Source organism: Necator americanus, chromosome V (assembly GCF_031761385.1).
Source record: "Necator americanus strain Aroian chromosome V, whole genome shotgun sequence".
NCBI lineage: Eukaryota > Metazoa > Nematoda > Chromadorea > Rhabditida > Ancylostomatidae > Necator > Necator americanus.
In genome coordinates this window covers 1,574,581-1,594,065 of record NC_087375.1, presented here as the reverse complement: position 1 = coordinate 1,594,065, position 19,485 = coordinate 1,574,581, and the positions used below count along the sequence as shown (strand labels likewise).

At 37.9% G+C, this 19,485-nt stretch overlaps 1 protein-coding gene across 1 annotated transcript; it reads right to left on the bottom strand.

Annotated features, from left to right (window-relative positions):
• Window positions 1-137: 137 nt before the first annotated feature.
• On the bottom strand, window positions 138-18,409 carry RB195_012649 (uncharacterized protein; the record flags this gene model as incomplete). The annotated part of the gene is made up of 15 exons (XM_064202117.1): window positions 138-208; window positions 974-1,118; window positions 2,107-2,232; window positions 3,149-3,216; window positions 3,266-3,396; window positions 4,351-4,446; window positions 5,251-5,351; window positions 5,405-5,543; window positions 5,614-5,793; window positions 5,976-6,097; window positions 7,224-7,343; window positions 8,165-8,248; window positions 8,306-8,373; window positions 9,710-9,850; window positions 18,316-18,409. 15 exons carry the CDS (start codon window positions 18,407-18,409, stop codon window positions 138-140), a joined length of 1,686 nt encoding a protein of 561 aa, XP_064057998.1.
• Window positions 18,410-19,485: the final 1,076 nt, after the last annotated feature.

Sequence of the window (19,485 nt, the reverse complement as noted above, 5' to 3'; positions counted from 1 at the left end):
TGCATGGTTGATGATCGTTGCGAATAACGTTCTGGATTTTTAATGAAAATTAAATTGGCTCGTAATACGTAATAAATCTAAGGTATCGTTCCTGTTGTTTGGACCTGGGATCTCCATAGTATTCATCGCTGCAGCGGTCAAAGCGTTGATGTTATCTCAGCCTCAGAAGACAAAAGTTGTTCCGTCCTTGATTTCCGATATTTGCGCTCTGAAAGGAATCTTATGTTGTGGTCTTGAAGGGAATTATAAGTTTACTTCCTACTGTAAGCATAAAATCTTAGGCTGGCGTCATTATCTTATGGTTTCGCAACAGCAAAACCTTTTTTGGACATTATCCAAAGAAAAAAAAACATCCAAAGATTTTGTTGGAACTTTCCGGAGGATCAAATCTCAGGTTTCTTAGGTCGTCCTTGATTCTGGACCAAGAGGACACGTGCACGAGTCGTCATGGATACTGTCTCAAGCTTTGTTCTTACTTACGGGAAAACAATGTACACAGACGCCATCCTACATGCGTTTCTCGGAGCAACAGAGCATCACAGTTAAAACTAGACCTAACTCGAAATTTTTGGAAAAAAAATATTACTTTCCATTGTCTTCGATATTTCCTAAAAATCCTTGTATTTGATTAATGGGTGATTTTTAAAATCAAGATGACGAGACCCTATAAATCTACTAGTAGGAAACACATGTACGGCTCCACTTTCCTCAAAATTTCCATCGATGGAAAAAAAAGCAATCTAACCGATTGGTATTGGATCGGCAAGAAGCTATGTTGAATTTCGCGACACAGCAGACTTCTTGCTTCTTTTTTTCTTGAAAAATCCTTTTTGAAATAGATCCTGTAGACGTGATGGGATGATGAAAAGCTCAGAGTTTTGCTGTTCCGAAAACACGAACTATGTTTTCTTTCTTAGACATTGTTTTGACTACATATCACCACTCATCACCTCGTAAAAATGAAATGGCCCACCTTTAAAAAGTCTCTGCTCTGGTCCTGGCATGTGTTCCACTAGATGCTTTCCTTTAGTTTCTGGTAAAAGACACTCGAACGCTATTGTGTCAACAATGCAGAAGAGAGTCATAATGCAGTACGGTAGTCCTATCCATAGATCTATCTAAAAAATTGTGTGTGCAGGAAGAGCTGTTAACGTACTTGTGGTGTGCTCGGGTCAAAACGACATGAAGCTCGGTGCGGTTGCATTAGCGACTCGAAACGGAGCAGTTCAAATAGCGGTTGGAATCGTGGTGGGACCGTCGTGAGTCTGCCTGCAGCGATGAGTGGTGATAACAAAGGTCCCACTCGATGCTAACCACTACGCTCCACCGCTCCAATTCTAGCCTAACCCCTAAAGAGCCTTGTACTGAGCTCCATGTCGTTTTCTACCGACTTCAGTTGTCTGGAATCTTTTATGGTCTGTAATGGATGCAGATGTTTTACCGAAGCTTAAAGGCATCACCCCACGAATCTGAGGTGGTGCAGATTCCAGGTGGAGTATTCGTATACGGGATGGGAGACTACGGAGAGGGAGGTGATTCCGTCCATTTCTTGCTAATTGCTGTAAAAAACGGCCCGGAAGATGTGGCGCCGCGCAAGACTGGCGTGCTCCAATCGAACCTCTTGTACAAAATGGTGCGCCAAAACGAATGAAGCCGTATCTTCCGGGCCGTTTTTTACGGCAATTAGGAAGAAATGGACGGAATCACCCTCATCTTCGTAGTCTCCCATCCTTTATACGAATACTCCACCTGAAATCTGCACCACCTCAGATTCGTGGGGTGATGCCTTTAAGTAAATAAATAAGTAAATAAATAAATAAATAAAAACAAATAAACTAGCATTGTCGATTTTAATATGCGATATGGAGGGAATATGTTGTGCTATTGCTCTGCTAAAGCTCCAGCAATAGCTTGTATAGGTAAGCAAACCTGTTTTACAAAAGAAAACAGGCGTCAATTATTCCTTACGGTGTACAGATAATTTCTAGTAATATATATATATATATATATATTTTTAAAATTCCTATGGCCAGAAAAAGATTTGCAACATTTCTGAGACGTTTCATCTTTTTTACCTCAGAAGATTTTTAACGAAATATTGCTTACCGAATAGAAGACAAACGGTGAGACTACAACACCCGCACGATTCCATATTTGTAGGAAGGAGTAGCCCAGATTCCTGATAGGTGTCGGAAATAGTTCATTGCCTACGATACCGTCTGCGATGTAAATCTACAACGTAGAATGTAGAAGAAAATATGTGACAATCACCGTATCAAAGATTCCTGAAATGATTATGCCTGTCATATTTGTACGAGGACTTCAACTATTGTGTTTATGATTTAGTTGAACCTTCTATTCTGGCATTACACTGCTGTGATATACGGAACATATATGTTCATTCGTCTTGCGAACGACATCAACTCAACCATAGTTAGGTCAAAACGACATGAAGCACGGCGCAGTTGCGTAAGCGGTTGCGCTGGAAACGATGCGGTGGAGCGGAGCGGTTGGAATCGAGATGGGACCATCGAGAACTGCAGCAATAAACGGCGGTAACAGGGGTCCTCAATCGATCCCATCCGCTACGTTCCATTGTACAGCTTCCAGCGCAACTGCTTACGCAAGTGCACCGTGCTTCATGTCGTTTTGAGTCTATTATAGCTACTTTGCTGTCTCTTGTTCCGAGATGCAGTTTCATATACGGTATTTAGTGTGCGACATAATTTTTTCTCAGCCAGTGCGGTGAGGTCCCAGTTGATCCTCTTCGTTTGTAGCAAAGAGGATAACAGGGAGGATCGAGCAATTAAGAGGAGAGTAGCGCAATTGTTAAGAGATTCCGCTGCAACTGCACAAGTCTATGGTTCAAAACCGCCCTGTGCCAACCATATATCCTTCATTCCACCGCGTGTCGATGGCACCAGATTTGTCTGGGAAGACAAAAACACTGTTTTGAGATATCGGACAGCCCTCAGAAGTGATTTTGTAGGCTAAACACGCGTCCCTGAACCTCAGACGATTCCGAGTTGAGGAGTTTTTCTTTATTGTTGCAAAAGAAAGAGAAAGATCTTTAAATCAACGACAATTTGGATTTTTTTTCATATTTGAATTTTTTCTTTGTCTTTTTAGTTGTAAACGGCATACGTACCTGTGATGTCATTGAACTCGCAATTAAAACACATATACGGATTTCTTGCTTGAGAGCGTGATTGAGATCTGAATGCTGTGTAGTAATGATGGGACTGTAAACTGATACTGTACTTACCAAATAAGTACGCAAAAACGACTACTGTAAGAGATATTATAATAATAAGAAGTCCTGAGGTGTGCACAAATTTCCTGCCAATCCTTTTCCATTTTAGGTCCGCATAACCGCACGTCAAATTACATGCATATCTAAATAAAATAATAATAAATATGTGAAAGAAGACGTGAACAGTTTAGATAACAATTTCTACTAAAGATCTCATTTTTCGTCCGTTTTGTGGTCAAAAGAGTACAAAGATTAAAATGGAAATTAATACAAAGGATGAAATTTTTAAAAGTTTAAATAAATTAGTAATTGAATTAAATTATTAATTAGAAAATTGCATTTAAAATTAGAAAGAATTAAACTATCAAAAATTAGAAATTAAATTAGATTAATTTAATAACTACGGACATTTCCTCCTTTGATTTCCATTTAAATCAAATCAATTTAATTTGATTGTAAGTTAAAGGAGAAAGTGTGCGTTCATTTTTTGGATAATTTCGATTGGCAATAGTTATTAGAAAAACTCTGGAAAGTTCTCGTTAATTATTTACAATTGGCCATACGAAGGTGTCTATTTCTCTGCTTCTGATAAAATTGTTATTATGGATCGAAGTCGGATGAGCTATGATGGGTATAGTCCGGTGAAAACGACGTGAAGCCCAGTATAGTTGCGTTTGAGATCCGAGTGGGACCAAAGCGGCTAGCAAGGGTCCCCATCGATCCCAACCGCTACGCTCCACCGTACCGCTTCGAGCGCAGCCGCTTACGCAACTGTACCGTGTTCCATGTCGTTTTGACCCGACTATATCTACTTAATAAGTACATGACGAGTGAATGCCGCCACTATTGTGCTATCCAATGGATATTATAGAACGATACCCCAAATTTACGCATGCGATCCAGAAATAACACACTTGATTTCACTCTAACAGTCATTCTCTAAACTCCTCAACACTTTTGGGAGATTTTCCGTAAGAATACCGAATAATAACAAAGAACAATAACAAAACACATACCGGTTACAGTCTTTAAATAGTTCTTCTCCATGGAGAATATTTCGTTTGCCTTTTTAGTAGGAAAAAGTAGGAAAGACAAACCTTATTAAACCTGAGTAAACAGAGTTGAGATATATCGATCCACTTAATTTTTCCAAGTTGAATAGAATCCCATAGTTGACGATTGAAGTTGAAAAACTGGAAAGTAAGTAAAAAAAAAATTAAGAGAAGAGGGTAAATAAGTAAGAGAAAGAGAGATAAGAGTGAAAAAAATTAAGAGAAAAAAAAAAAGAAAAGTTTCAATCAGCATTTTAAAAGCTTTGCTTAACTAACTATCTTAGTCTCTACCCGTCATTTCCACATTCTATTTTAATGACACATTATAAATATTCAATTTTGGCTTCGATTTGTGATTTCACCAACACCAATATTGTCAATAACGTGCTTATTCGATGACATTTACATATTTCTCGGAAAAAAGCATTGTTTTTGATCTATGGCATTCCCATGAGTAGTATTGTCCCTTGGTATTTTTACATTAACTCTTAGTTCTTGTTTGTTGTAGTTTTCCATTTTTCCTTGTACGATAATGCGCGAGTAGGACTAGGTGCGTAAATTTTTGCAGTGTAACACATCTAAATACGTACGATCCATTTGTCGGATAACAAAGAAATATTGCGAACGCGTCACACCCGTACCGTTCCCTTAGCAGGCCCTTATTCATTGGTTCCACTTGAAGAGGCTATTGAAGAGACCTAATTGATCGTCGACCGCTCGCTCATGGACGCGGCGCGTGCACAGAGGTGGAGCGTTCTCAGGTACCTCGTAGGAATATATGCAGTTTCTCACGCCTTGTTTCAGGACGACTAGGAGAAATTGACCGGGCACGTGCTCACAGTCATAATCTACACCTCAAACTCTGTATTTTCCCCTACAGGTTTCCCTCAGTACGTCAATTTCGTGATGCGTTGCCCATAATCACTGATTGATTTCTATACTTACTAGCTGAATGCCAAAACAATGGTTGTGGTTGCAAGATTTTTGGAGTAGAACAAGTGATGGATAGAATATTTTCGTTCCTTTGCATCATTTCGATACACAAGCTGAAATATCGAGGAGAAGTGTAAACTGAAACAGAGATTACCTTTCTTTTTACCTCATATTCTCCACGAACAACTTTAGGTATGACGTCATCAACGTCTTTTTCCCGACAAAATTTATTCTTCATGATATCTCCTGCCTCATCAATCCTTCCTTTATGAATCAACCATCGTGGTGATTCACTTATGAACAATCTAAAGAAAAAATTTTGTATTTTTTGTTGTGCCGTAGCGAAAAAAGGTGTGGGATAAACGGGAAACTTACAAACAGAATAAAATTCCCGGCAAGCAAACGACGGCGTTCACAAACGCAAGCCAGCGCCAATCGCTTGTGAGCCATGCGAGAAGAGCAATTGGTGGCATATTGGGGGACCATGTGATCGCATTATTTATCCACATTCGATGCTTTTTCGGGATATTTTCAATAATGAATACGTTCAACACCCTGGAAATTACCTGGGAATTTATTTTCGAGAAAACTATCGACGAAGGAGTTAATACGAAAAATAAATGATGGTGAAATGATGATGTTTCCTAAACAGTGCTGCATACTTCTAGCTCATATTTTTTCTACTAAATATTTATTTTTGAAAGGATGAGTCGATTTGAAATCTGTCAAATTCTCACGCTATACTTCCTCCACAGAAAAATCCAACAACAGTTCGAGCAATTGTGAATTGCGTGAGAGTGGTTGAATTAGCAACGAAAATCCAACTGATTGCCATTCCAGTTGTAGTGCAGAGCATTCCCTAAAAAGGGAGGATAAGTTTGGGAAAGGGGTTCCAAAAAAGTTTGCCAAGAAGTCGATGTTGGCGAAAAGCGAAAAAGAAACGGCATAACTTTGTGATTTTCTTCTTTTTTATTCCTGATTTTTCTGTTCTGTATGATTTTCTTTTCGAAATTCTTTCAAGCAGGATTCAGCTACTTTCTGCAGACGTAAGTCGGATACTCAATGAAGGATCGTCGATAAAATTTCACCGGTCCGAATAAAGATAGAATATTCGTCAGAAAAAGCCGCTAAGAAGTGCGGTTATACATTTGTTTCGCCTCTATTCGAGGTACCGACGATGGTTCAACCGTAGATTGGTCGAAAATAAGAAATGTCGTTCTGTTGTTTATTTCTTTTTGTTGTGCTGTTTGTTTGTTTCACATTGCTCAAAATCTTTCACATCTTTCATGCCACATTCATCCTCTTTCATAGCATTTCACTATCGGAAAGGATACGATTGTAAAAACTATGTGAAATATTATTGCTGTGAATAGAAGTATACCCAAGTCTGGAGACCAAACCGAGGTGGCTATGCATGTAATCCATGAGTTCAGCCGAAATCCGGAAACTTCTAGAAGTTTTTGATCTCGTGGAATCTATCCCGATACAGTTGACAGTGACCGGTGACAGTTCCGTAATCGCTCAGTTAACACAGACATTTCCACAAATCTATCCGGGACCTGCCGGCAAAGTTCCATGTGAAATGTCAAGAAGAAAAATTCATAAAAAAAAAACGGATACTGATAGTTAAAAGTGGTAAAAAAAGAAAATGACGGGTACTTGAAGCCAGGAAGAGCTGATCATTGAAATATAATTAATTTTCTTCGTTTTTCTTTAAATAATGTACGTATTTATGTCCTACTTGTTTTTTTATAGCGTATATCTGTGTTATTTTTTCCTTCTATGCTTCCATTGTACATACATGGATAACCATGTAATGAACGAATGCATAAACGAGTGAATGAATGAACGAATAATAAATAAATAGATAAATAAATAAATAACTAAACAAATAAGCACACAGTGGGGGCCATTCCGTAAAAAAATAAAGATTGCTCGCAAAAAAAAATGGCAAAAAAATTATTTCATGAAACCATAAGACATACCTTGCGTCGACCGAACATATCACTAATCTGACCGAACACCAACGATCCCACCAACACTCCTAGCATTTGAAGTGAGATTGAATTCTTTATGAGTTTTGCACTTCCACAGAAATAATTCCACTAAAAAATACAATCAATAAATGTGTCAGATAACATTAGTGGCTTATTAAGATTATCGCATAACCACTAAAAAATTTTCCAGATGTGTATCTAACCACATTATGCTAACTTTTTAGTCTTTAAAGTATAATATTCATGGTAAGCAGGAATTTTCAGTGTGTTATTGAATTTAGTTTATGAATTGATCACCATTTAGTCAATTCCAAGCGATGCCAAACCCCTGCCATCTCCCTCGTCACCGCTCCTCCTCTTCTCCCTCCTTCCCGAGGACGATCGCCAAGGACATGGGCTTATGTGTTCGCTGCATGGATGAACTAGCTGAGAACTCATGTGGTTACGGCTCAAGGGCCTCGTCAACGTCACTCACATAACTTGTGGACAACTTGGATAACGACTACGAGAGAAAGGAATGACTGGAAAAGATTCTGTAGCGCGCACGTTCACTGGGGACGGGTCTTCTAAGTGTATTAGTGAGGTAAGTTAGCCGATTCTATTCTTAACCCTTTTGGATGGGATGTAGCGGTATTTAAAGCAAACTTTAGTTGGAAAAAAACTACGACAGTTCCACATGATGGGAGACTAACGGAAAAAGCAAAAAAATATGTGAATAAAACGATTTTTGTTCGGTTCCTGCTTTCAAAATATTTTTTTCCAACCACTTTTACCACTGGTGGCTACCTTCCCTTATGGCCTGAAACGTATGCGGGGTCCTGCTGATGCAGCATGTACATATCTTTCTCATATGGAATAAATGGGCGATTAAAGGCAGCAAGAACTTCTTCCCTTCTTCCAACCAGAAATTACCATTGTAGGATTATTACCTCAACGTTCACCGACTTGAATTGATACCGTAATGATGGAGATGAGCAGTTTTCAGGTGGAATCTGATTGTAAATCGTGCAAATCTGAAATAGTGTTGCATAAATAAATTTGAAGCGAAGACGTAAAATAAAACCAGACACTTCTTTTTCTTCAAGCTCGCTGTTGAACACGAAACCATCCTCGCATGAGCTTAGCGAAGGAGAAGCTCCTAAAAATTGAGACTCTCTAAAATATCGGATAGACAACTGCAATTAAAAAAAATGTCCTTTCAGCAACATGTGAAATTCATTTTGGATTGTTTTGAAATGTGTATCTACTGAAATACAAGAATATTACAAGGGTTTTAATTAAGTAAGCTCTTAAATTTCATCAAATAGTTTTGCCAATTACAGAACCTTAAGAAAACGTGTTCTGAATATTTTTGCAATAAAGCTGACTTTTTTTCACGAGGTCAAAGTCCGCACAGCATTTCAACGAGGAATCCATGTGAGGATTTCAAGTGAAACTTCTCAGATTATGGCAGAAGGGAGATCGTAAAAAGCAGCGTTTATGGAGATCTTCTGTTAGATTCATTCTAGTAGTCTTTCAAGTAAGCTTCAAGATCTCCCTTCGCCATGTGTAGAAGAAGTGTATATGTAGAAGTTCAAGTTAAGTTGTGTGGCTGAAGTGTCACAATGAAAAGACCAAAGATCAAGAGATGGGAGGACTCAATTTGCCCAACGAGGCAACTCATTACACTCGTAGGAGGAAACAAAATTGCGTAAGGTGGATTTCATCACTTCTTCGAGTGTAAGAAGCTAATTTATGGGTAGGTTTTACACCACTTCACTTTCTACTCCTTTGTTTCTTATTGTATTGTAGATTGTGTGGATGTAAAAAGTGGCGTTGCTAGGTGAATTGGTGCTCTCGAAGCCGCTTACTTTGACTTATACCAACGTGCTGAAAAGGGCCAACTTTGCTGCATAAAAAAGGGAAAAATTCACCAGGCTCTGTTTTTCTTGCTTTTGTTCTATGGCATACCTTTGGTTGTTTATAAATAAATAGAAAAATAAATAAACAAATAAATATTTGATACCGAATCTGTTAAACTACAGTAAGTCACCTCTGCCTTCTGTTTTTTTTTTCACCATGTTTGTATTGAGATAAATAAAGAAAGAATAAATAGAAAAAATAAAAAGGCAATAATAAATAAAAAGAAAGATGTTTGTATTGAAATAAATAAAGAAAGTGCCATAAAACATGGCATGGGCCATGGGTGTTCTTGAACAAATAAATAAATAAATAAATAAATAATCAAATATTTGATATCGTATCTATTGAACTGCAGTAAATCACCTCTGACTTCTGTTTTTTAAGGAGTACCTTATTTGCATTGAAATATATAAAAAATAATTAAATACCATACTGTATCCTCGAGACTGTTATCATTGTTCACAGCTAAGATTGAAATAAATAAATAAATAAAAATAAATAAAACTTTACTGTATCTGTAACTTTACTGTATGGAACTGTTATTGTTTTTCGCAGCTAAGATTAACATATACCTGCATACATCATGTATACCATCGACGAGACCTGTGGTAGGATCATCAGTTCGGCCAGGATACATACAAAAATCACGTAACGTCCAATCTCTATGTAATCATCCAGACGTTTCGTCCTCTCTTCCGTCATTGTTATAACGCCTGAATGAAGTTTAGCGTCATTCACATGAACTCAACCGGTACTGTATGAGCTCATATTCGTGTAGTAAGCACGAATTGAAACAATAGGAAATGTAATATTTCGGCGTTTTAAAAATTTCATATAAAAAGAACAAAAAAAAATCATTCCCTACGTTTTCCGCGGACATATACAATATTTGCTACCAAATGGCCCTTTAATTTTAAATTTACTGAAATTCATGTGAAAGAATACTGTTTGGTGCATAGCATGACAATGAAATATTGCACTTAATATTTACTTAGCAAAGATACGATGGGAAAAATAAATTGGGAACATTAAAAACTTTAAAATGATGTAAATTTGAGACGAAAAAGAGTAGAACTGTTGAAAAACTGTCGTTTACACTTTTCTTACCTTCTACTAAACTTTTCGTCTTTTATTTGCTTTTGATGCTTTGTCTTTTTCTTCAATAAAATGAGTCGAAAAAGGAAAAGTGCAATCTATCGTAAGTGAGGTGTTTTTTTAAAGAAAGATTTGATAAAAATAAAATTAGGAATAGCTGAAACATGAGGAATAAAGATTTTAGAAGTCCTCGAAGTCGAAAAGTCGGATCCACATAGTGAGGAAAATATCTAAAACTCGAATAGCGCTATAGTTTCTTTCAGTAAAATCGTTATTTCTCCTCAGCGGCGCCAAAGCAGCGCTGATATTGGAGTCTCTCTACTATGAAGTACTCTACTAAGAGGACGCGATGTGGACCCAGCAGATCCGTGAATCCAAGGCCTTAATCTACTCTAAGATACAACTCTTCACAGCTAAACTGGTGGCAAAGCAAAGATGAATTTTATTAATCGTAAAAGTGCAGCTAGTTGTTTTAATTTAATTCACTTTAATTACTTCTTTAACCGTTATCAACTAATCAATAATTTTATTCGTTTTTATTCTCTAAAGGTGTTAAGGAAACGGTCGGAAAAACTTACTGTTAGGTCTGTGGGAACCACTAAAGCCTCTTATTTCTGGACTCCTACGAGATGTTCCGCAGTTCAGCAGAATTTCTTATAAAAAAAAGGTATTCCGACCATTATTTTCTAATAAACGAAAATACCAACATCGAAACTTTCCCTGAATGTTGTCTTTAACCTTTTCTGATATGATTAGTTTCATTCACAACATCAGCCGACCAGACTGGTTTGCCCTTCGGTTTCACTTTCCACGACACCTGGCAGTGACAAAAGATCCCATCTCCGAGGAAATTCATACGGTAGGCGATAAATTAAAGGCATCATCCCACGAATCTGAGGTGGTACGGATTTCAGGTGGAGTACGCGTATACGTGATCGTAAATTATGGAGAGAAGGGTGATTCCGTCCATTTCTTCCTAATTGCCGTAAAAAACGGCCCGGAAGATACGGCTTCGAGCGTTCCGGCGCACTATTTTCCGCGAGGAGTTCGATTGGAGCACGCCAGCCGTGTGCACGCGCGCATCTTCCGGGCCGTTTTTTTACGGCTAATTAGGTAATTAATAAGTAATTTTAAAAGTAATTTTAAAAGTAAGTGATTTCAAATTGTACTGTCACGTCAACAAATAATAGTTATGATTATTAATGATTAGTTATTAACAGTTATAATAATTTTACAGCTTCTCCACAAAAATCATAATAAATAGTTATGTTTTCTGTAGAGAAACGGTAAAATTCAGTTTTTTTTTCGTCAGGAATTTTATGTTTCAACAGGATTAGAAATATACAGTATACTGCCGCCGTCGTTTGATGCGACATGGAAGTGTTGTGGATAAATATGTGGAGGTTGGACTTCGGTTCTCTCATATTCTATTGATAAAAGGAAGAAAATTGATAAACAACAAATTTTATCTTTCCAGAATCAAATAGAAATGAAAGAAATAAAAATATATTTAATTTTATTCAATATGGAAATATTTCCTCGCGAAATTCATCTATGAGATGACCTAAGCGCGCACAATGAAGACCACGGGGTTCATTGAACGATTCAGGCGGTCTTTTTTTTTTTCTTCGATGAAGAGGTGCTAAGGTTAGGATTTAATTTTTTTTTAAATTTGACTATCGACAAATTGCAATCTCTATGCCAAGATTCAAAGAAAGTCGAAGTTTTGCACTTCTGCTAAGGTTTAGGATTGAAAATCGAAAAAAAGATGGTGTTTTGTCAACTGAAAGTGGTACTAGATGGTTATTTCACTTTTGATCATTATTTCATTTCACTTCACTCGATGAAAATCCCGAAACGTCAGGCAAATAAAAAGTTCCATCTAAAAACCACGCAGGCACACTATCACAAGGAAATATTTCACTTTTCTTTCTAGATTTTCCCGATGGGTAAACCTGTATTACAGCAATCCCCTATTTCCGCTGTAAATGAAATTATATAAAGAGTAGAAAAGAATTTATCGCAGAAGTCTTTGGACATGGTCGAGAGGTCAGTTTGTGATTTGAACGAGGTTGACATCAGCGACGATTGATAACATTCCGTCGATATCAAAGGCTAATTTAATAAATAGAAGTGATATGTTCACGGAGGCTGGTGTTGAACTCAGAATGAGTCGAATGAGGAGGATTGTGTTTTGTTCGCTTAAAATAAGAGCAGAGGAAACAAAAACCAGCAGAAATGACTTTGTTCAGGGTATTGTTATCGACTGACTCAGAACCTCCTCCTTAGACAAAGGAGTTTCTAAAATGAGAACAACAGTATCCACGTCACATAAGCATCTGCGTGAAGAAATGTGAATCAGCTTCAAAATGTGAGGGATGGGTTTTTAAAGATATACGGATATTTATGAATTTAACTTCGTAAGTAATTTTAATTTTTTTAATGTTTGAGATTTTTCAAACAGAAATTTGGTTTGGAATTGATTTTTCGAGAATTTGATTTCTCGTAAATGATCTTATCTTTTTTTAATGTTTGAGATTTTTCAAATTGAAATTTGTTTTGGAAATTTTATTTTTATTTTTGAATTCTTTTCCGAGAACCTATTACCCTGTAGGAATGCGATGCAAAATGGCGGAAATGAGAGTAATACAAGAATTGCGAATGAACTGGAAGCTATAAAAATGTTCTGTTGATTTTTTAATTCTCTTTCATGAAAAAAAAAGAAAATTTCTTGAGATTCCTGTATGCGAGAACATTAATCGGTTTAATTTAAAAGATATAAAATAGAAATTCGAATTACAAAAAAAAGTTGCCCTTTTTGCCGTTTTGTAAAATGTACTTTCAACAGTTCTGTGATACCCGCCAGGAATTGATTCGTTATGGAATTTAACAGAGAATTTATAGTGGAAGTTTTTAATGTAGTTCTGGTCAGAAGCACTGCAATGAGGATGTTGACATGATAAGGTGATCTCTGATCTAACGAGTTCACTACTCACACTTTTTAGTGCAAACATAAGTGTTTTTCCCCGCCCAATTTCAGTTTGAAAAAAATTCAAGGAAATTTTGTTGGAAATATTGTTGTTTTATTGGTAATTTAGAAAATTGAGAGTCCAACTGTAACGTAATACAAATTCTTATTTTATTTTATTTTTAACCTGAATGTTAGCCAGAATAAAGACCAATAGCAATCTTGGTCCTGGTTAAAGAGTAGTACACAATTTTATTTTTTATTTTTTTTTTGAGGGTAGCACCTATTAGCAATGCAATAATTTTGTGGGAACTAAGAATAAAAAAGAGATGTAAAGAAGGGAAGAAAATTAAAAACCAAGGACTCAGCTAAATATTCAAAAAGTCATGGTCTTATTTTCTGGAGATGAGCAAAAAATTTTCAAAAAACGAAAAAAGACAAAAGCTCGAGTGAGAAATATTTGCATTGAATGTAACAAATTACGTTTTTGTCGTGTATTTAACTCCCAATTCCTCTATTTTCCTAGTTTTAATAAATAATAATAAAATAATAATAATAAAGTATTTACATATGATAATAATTAATAATAATAAAATATTCACAACTGTTCGTATGAGTTTTGAATTTTACGGTGTGAGCAATGTGAAGACAGAACCCTGTAGGATTTTGGTAAGGAAAAAGACGACTTAAAAAAAACATTCATCCGAAAAGACCAGCTTTTGATGACGCAAAAGCTGGTCTTTTCGGATGAATGTTGTTTTTTTTTCTTTCAAAACTCGCCTTCTTCCTCCAATAAACATGGAGACAATTTCATTTCCGTCGTGGAGGTATCATACACTTGTGGTATGGAAAAAAATTACATTAGATTAAAAAATTACATTACATTAAATTTTAGAAAAATTGCATTAAATTAAATTCCCACAATTCTAGGATTACTAATTATTATTTCTCCGAGGAAACAGAACGGGTGCATTAAGGAACATCTGGATAAGAGGAGGAGGAAGTTAGGAAAAACAGTGAAGAAGGAAAAGGAGGGAATAGCTGAAGGGAGCAGAAAGAAAGGAGGAAATCAGTAATCAGGCACCGCGACCATCGAGATGATATTCCATAAAATGGCCGTGATAAGGGGGTACGGGGGTACAGCAGACCCGGTATGCACCTGGGGAACGGCGCGGCGGCGGTGGGGTGCGGCGTCGACCATCCATGATTGACCTTGAATCCACATTATATTTTAACAGGTTTCAATTAGAAGAACAATGACAATGGTACAATAATTGTGCTTTAGTCTTTTTGATGGATTCGAAGAAGAAATAGTGTTAGTCGCTCACATACAGACAATTCAACAGAAAAATTTGTACCACCATGATCCGGCTGAAATAGAAACTTATTCACTTTTTTTTCCCAGGATACCTAGTCTTTGTAAGAAAAAAAGCTAACTTGACGTTTTTAATGACCGCCTCGTATTTCCTTATAATCGCAGTAATTAGAGGACGAGGAAAACATACAAAGTTTTCAAAAAATCGACTTCGACCATAAATTTTTTAGGTCGAGGGACAGGGTTTTTCTTTCTCCATAGGAATATTTGGAACAGTTTAGTAATTTATTTTGGATTTTATTTTAACCTACAATAATATTTTAAGAAAGTTTTCCTTAAGATTTCCTTATAATCGCTGTAATTTCTTTTCTCCTCCATGTTCATATTCTTTTCCTTTGTGCTTGTCCTAAAGGAAACCTACCTTAAAAAGAAAAGTTTAGGAAAGCGATGGTTCTAGTGTTCAGTAAAATTTTTTTGTAAACTATTATTTGCTAGTATCAAGGCAGAAACGGCAAACATGCATTCCCATGCAATCCAGAAATCAGATCAGAGTAGTAGAGTATCAGACTGATCAATTTGAACAACGACACAACTCTTTACAACCTGCAACTAGTGTATGTTATGCACTTTACGCGCTCTCGATCCGCATGTAAGTAGCCTTTTCATGGAGTAAAGTGATCACTCGGGTGCTCATGATCTATCTGATTTCTGGATACTTAGGGAGTATTTTGCACTAAGGCCGCGATGCATGCAAGTACGCTTCCGATTCCTGAGCAACTTGAAAGAATCCAGCACTGAACCTCCCCGGAACACAGCTATAAAATAATTCGAAAGACATCGAGTCACTGCAGATAGAGATCCACTGCTCGTGTGTAAAAAAATGTCACAACTGTTGCACTTCACTCATCAAAAAACCAGTATTTAACAAGGTCATTTTTTACACAAGAAAAATACGGAGAACAATATTCATCCTTGAGCTCTTCTCCTTGAAATTTCAGCATTGTGAAATGGATTTATGTGCTGGCATTCTGCCAATGAGGTTCTAGTGAAACTTTATTTATGGGTTGACGTTTCGACAACCACGTCCTTATCAAACGCCTGAAAATGGTTCGAGGTCTTTGATTCTATGCATATTCCATGAAATTCCTCCTTTCTCCTTGCCAAGCCTCGATATATCGTTCTAAGTACACCACGTAAGAAATCCAGACAAGAAACTGAGCAGTCTCACCGACCAGCGGAGTTAGTGAAGCACCGGGTTACACATATTGTCATCCAAGACGAATGAAATCTTTGCACTGTGCAATATCCTTAAGAACTGGTGCTTGGATAGCGCTAAGGAGCTGAATATGGGCAATTTTACAGCTCAGATAGTGTTACAAACGTCGTGAAGTCATCAGTAGTAGATAACCACTTACTTTTGTTATCTATGAACGGAAATCCAGAATGCCTCCAATGCTTTCCTAGCAGTTCTTTCTTTCTCGTGGGAAAATATCGCACACTTCACTTACAATTCATTTCCACCATGTTTATCATTATTATGTCGTTCCTATGTGACACTAATGATGTTATCGAACTTCCACGATTAGTAGCAGCCAAATGTTCGTGGATACGCAAGCTCGGCATTCGTGCTGCTTCGAAAAATTTCGATCTTCATCTTAGGGATTAGCGAAAATAACTGGATTAATAGGAAGGGTAAAGGATGAAAGTGATAGGTGTTGATCAATCTGTGTAGGATGCTCCAAATGCATTAGACTTAAACCCAGAATCGTGGAAGTTAATGACTATGCACATAGCCTATACAGACAGCCTATACATACGATGTATCAAGTCAGCGTCCTTATCTTCCGAAACAAATCTAGAACTAAATTAACCCTCAAGGGACGAAAGCGTGGTTGACATAGCGTGGTTCTGAACCATTGAGCATGTGACCGAACAATGACTTATTCGACTTAATCAGCGGGCTAGTATTGTGCTTGACGCCGTTACCATCATTTTTTATTCGTTACCCGTTACCCTCGGATTTCAGGTCCAGGATCCGTGTACGGAGCGAGTATTTTATGGAGAATTATGGAGACCGGAGTGGTTCCGCTCATCTCTCCATGAATCATTGCAAATAGCCGGCCCTTAAATGCTGTTCCTCTATGATGCCTTCTATTGCAGCGCACCACCCTTGCACGCGTAGCGTCCCTTACTGCAGTCGGAATTGGTTTTCGACGAATCGAAGGGCAGAGGCGGCACAAGGAGTGGAGCGTTGCAATAGATGGCGTCGTACAAAACAGCATTCTGGAGGCGGCTGTTTGCAGTGATGTAGGGAGAGATGAGCGGAACCACCCCCGTCTCCATAATCTACGATCCCGTATACGAATACTCCGCCTGAAATCCGTACCACCTCAGATTTGTGGGATGATGCCTTTAGGCACAGCTCTGCTCAACCTTTTCGACCTACAGCAAGAGCTCGCACAGAATCCATCCATTTGTCGCTGTTCTATATCCTGTAAAACTTGGCATCTCGCGTGAACTGCCTGTCGATACGGAGCGACCCGATTACCTCAGGCCGACAATGTCCAGCAGTTTAGCCCGAAGAAACGGAGGGTTGCAACCAAAGATTCCATGCTCCCTCGAGGTACTTGACCTATTTGGCTTGGGTTTTGGCAGTGCGCTAGGCAACAACATTGCGGCGCGTGCACAAGGGTTGCGCGTCTTCACGTGCTTCGTACAAGCAAACGCACTTTCTCACGCCGTTTTCCAAGACCAGTAAAGAGAATTGAACGGGTCTACGCTCACACTGGTAACCTATACTCCCTATTCTGTATATGCGCACAGATACTCCAACATTGTTGGTTTCGTGATACGCCGCTATTGAGGACAAATATCACTCCGCCTCATAACTTATATAACTTATATAGTTATATAGCTCGTACGTGCCTACACGAAAGAGTAAGACGTAGAAACATAGGAACGAAATGTAGCAGGATACCTATTAGGTGAGAGAATGCGAATACATGTAAATAATGAGTGGTTGGACTTGATAGCAAGACTGGTTTGTTTGCGTTCGATAGCGAATCTTCAAATACTCTTTAGTCACGATATGAAGAAGTGAGCAACAGTGTATGGAGCATATAGCATACTACTGCTCTACCATTATTCTCCGCGTTTCATTCCTACTTTTCAGGAAAAGGAACTATTAAAACCCTATTTCTAGTTGAATCGCTCTGAAAACTCTAGCGAGGGCTGTGTTCTCACGTTCTCACATCATCGCAGGCTTATTGAAATGTAATGCAACAATGAATTAAACATAAAAGAGATGCAAAAACGTTGTATTAATCGATAGGGACAAAAACCTCTGACAATACTGCTAAAAGTGCTCGAATCGATAGTTGTATTCGTTTTCGAGTTTGAAATTTAAATTTTCCCAAGAACGATTCCTTGAAAAAAGAGAATATTTTCGGATTTGATGGGAATCGGAAAGATCGGAACAGAAAATGTGCCACCCTTGTACACGCTCCGGTTCCTTGAGCAGCTTATTCATTGGTTTTTACATGAACGGGTTGCCGAGCAGACACCACTGACCTGGTTGATTCTTGACCGCTCGTTCGTGGACGCGGGGCGTGCGCAAAGGTGGCGCGTTTTCACGTGCTTCGTACGAGCAAACGCACTTTCCCACGCCGTTTTTCAGGGTGATAAAGGAGAATATAGCGGGTCCACGCTCATACTGACAATCTATACCCGAAATTCTGTGTTTGCCTTTAGATACTCCAACATTGTCAGTTTTGTGATGTATTTAAGTACAAATCACTCACTTTCAGATCTTTCAATCCATGTTTCACGGGAAGATCGATAATTAACGGATGCATAAGACGAATTCTGTCTCCAACCGCCGGTCGCGCTCATCATCTGGACGTCCTCGAACGCATCGACGACAGATCGTACTGCTTGAATTCACAAAGTTCCGTGGATGAATGAGTTCGGCTCGGAAGCAGACATTATTTCCAACGCAATAAGTGAAATGTTGAACGTAATTGAACGAGTTTCTAACGTGAACATTGTGGCCGACCTTGTTAAGGGAAAAACTGGGAAAAACTTATGAAACAACTTTTTTTCGTAGAGTAAAGGTAAAGTATTCTCTAGTACCGTGATCGGAGAGCGACGACAAAAAACAAACATGACTCTAGTCACAAATGGGATTTTCTCACTTTGAGTTGATCTGACTTTGACTTGAGGAATATTTACAAAGTACAAAGTAGTTTTACATAAAAATAAAGATGAACTGCGTGATTTCGTTAAAAGAAGCGAGTCTAAGATAGAAAGAATCAATGTTAGTCAGATCTGAAAACGTTGAATGAAAGAAGAATGTGAAAGAATAAAAAAAGACGGGAAATTACACTCGGCCACGAGGATCGAAATGGAAGCGTTTTAAATGCATGCAAGGGATGCTGGGAAATGATTTCGCTCAGAATCGTAGTCGTGGACGTGGTGCAACCGCAGAGAATCCGAAGAATTTCCGGAAAAACTCCAAAACGTTGTTGCAATCAAGAATCCTTGTCTATGATTATACGTGGAGAATCGCTGTGGAATGGCATCCATTCACATACGCACGCGTATCCCCTCGCGTGTTTGGTTGGCGGAGGATAAATGTCAAAGAATTTCCTCTGGCATAACCCGATAGTCCCATCCTGAAACTAGCCTATAATGCATGTCCTGAGCAGTAGAAACTAGAAACAGAGTCAGAGAAAACAAAAGTAAACAAAAACAGAAACAAAAAGATAAACAAAACAAATCTAAATAGAAGTATCCAAACAATCCTTATAATTCGTGGAATCAAATCTACCGATGTGATGAATTACTTCGCAAGAAATACGCTCTACCTGTAGATCACTATTTTCTTTTTGTACTCACCATCCTCATTTCTTTTCTTTTTTTTTTCTTTAGACATGAAATAGAATTTGCACTCGAAGGAGGAGAAATGAAAC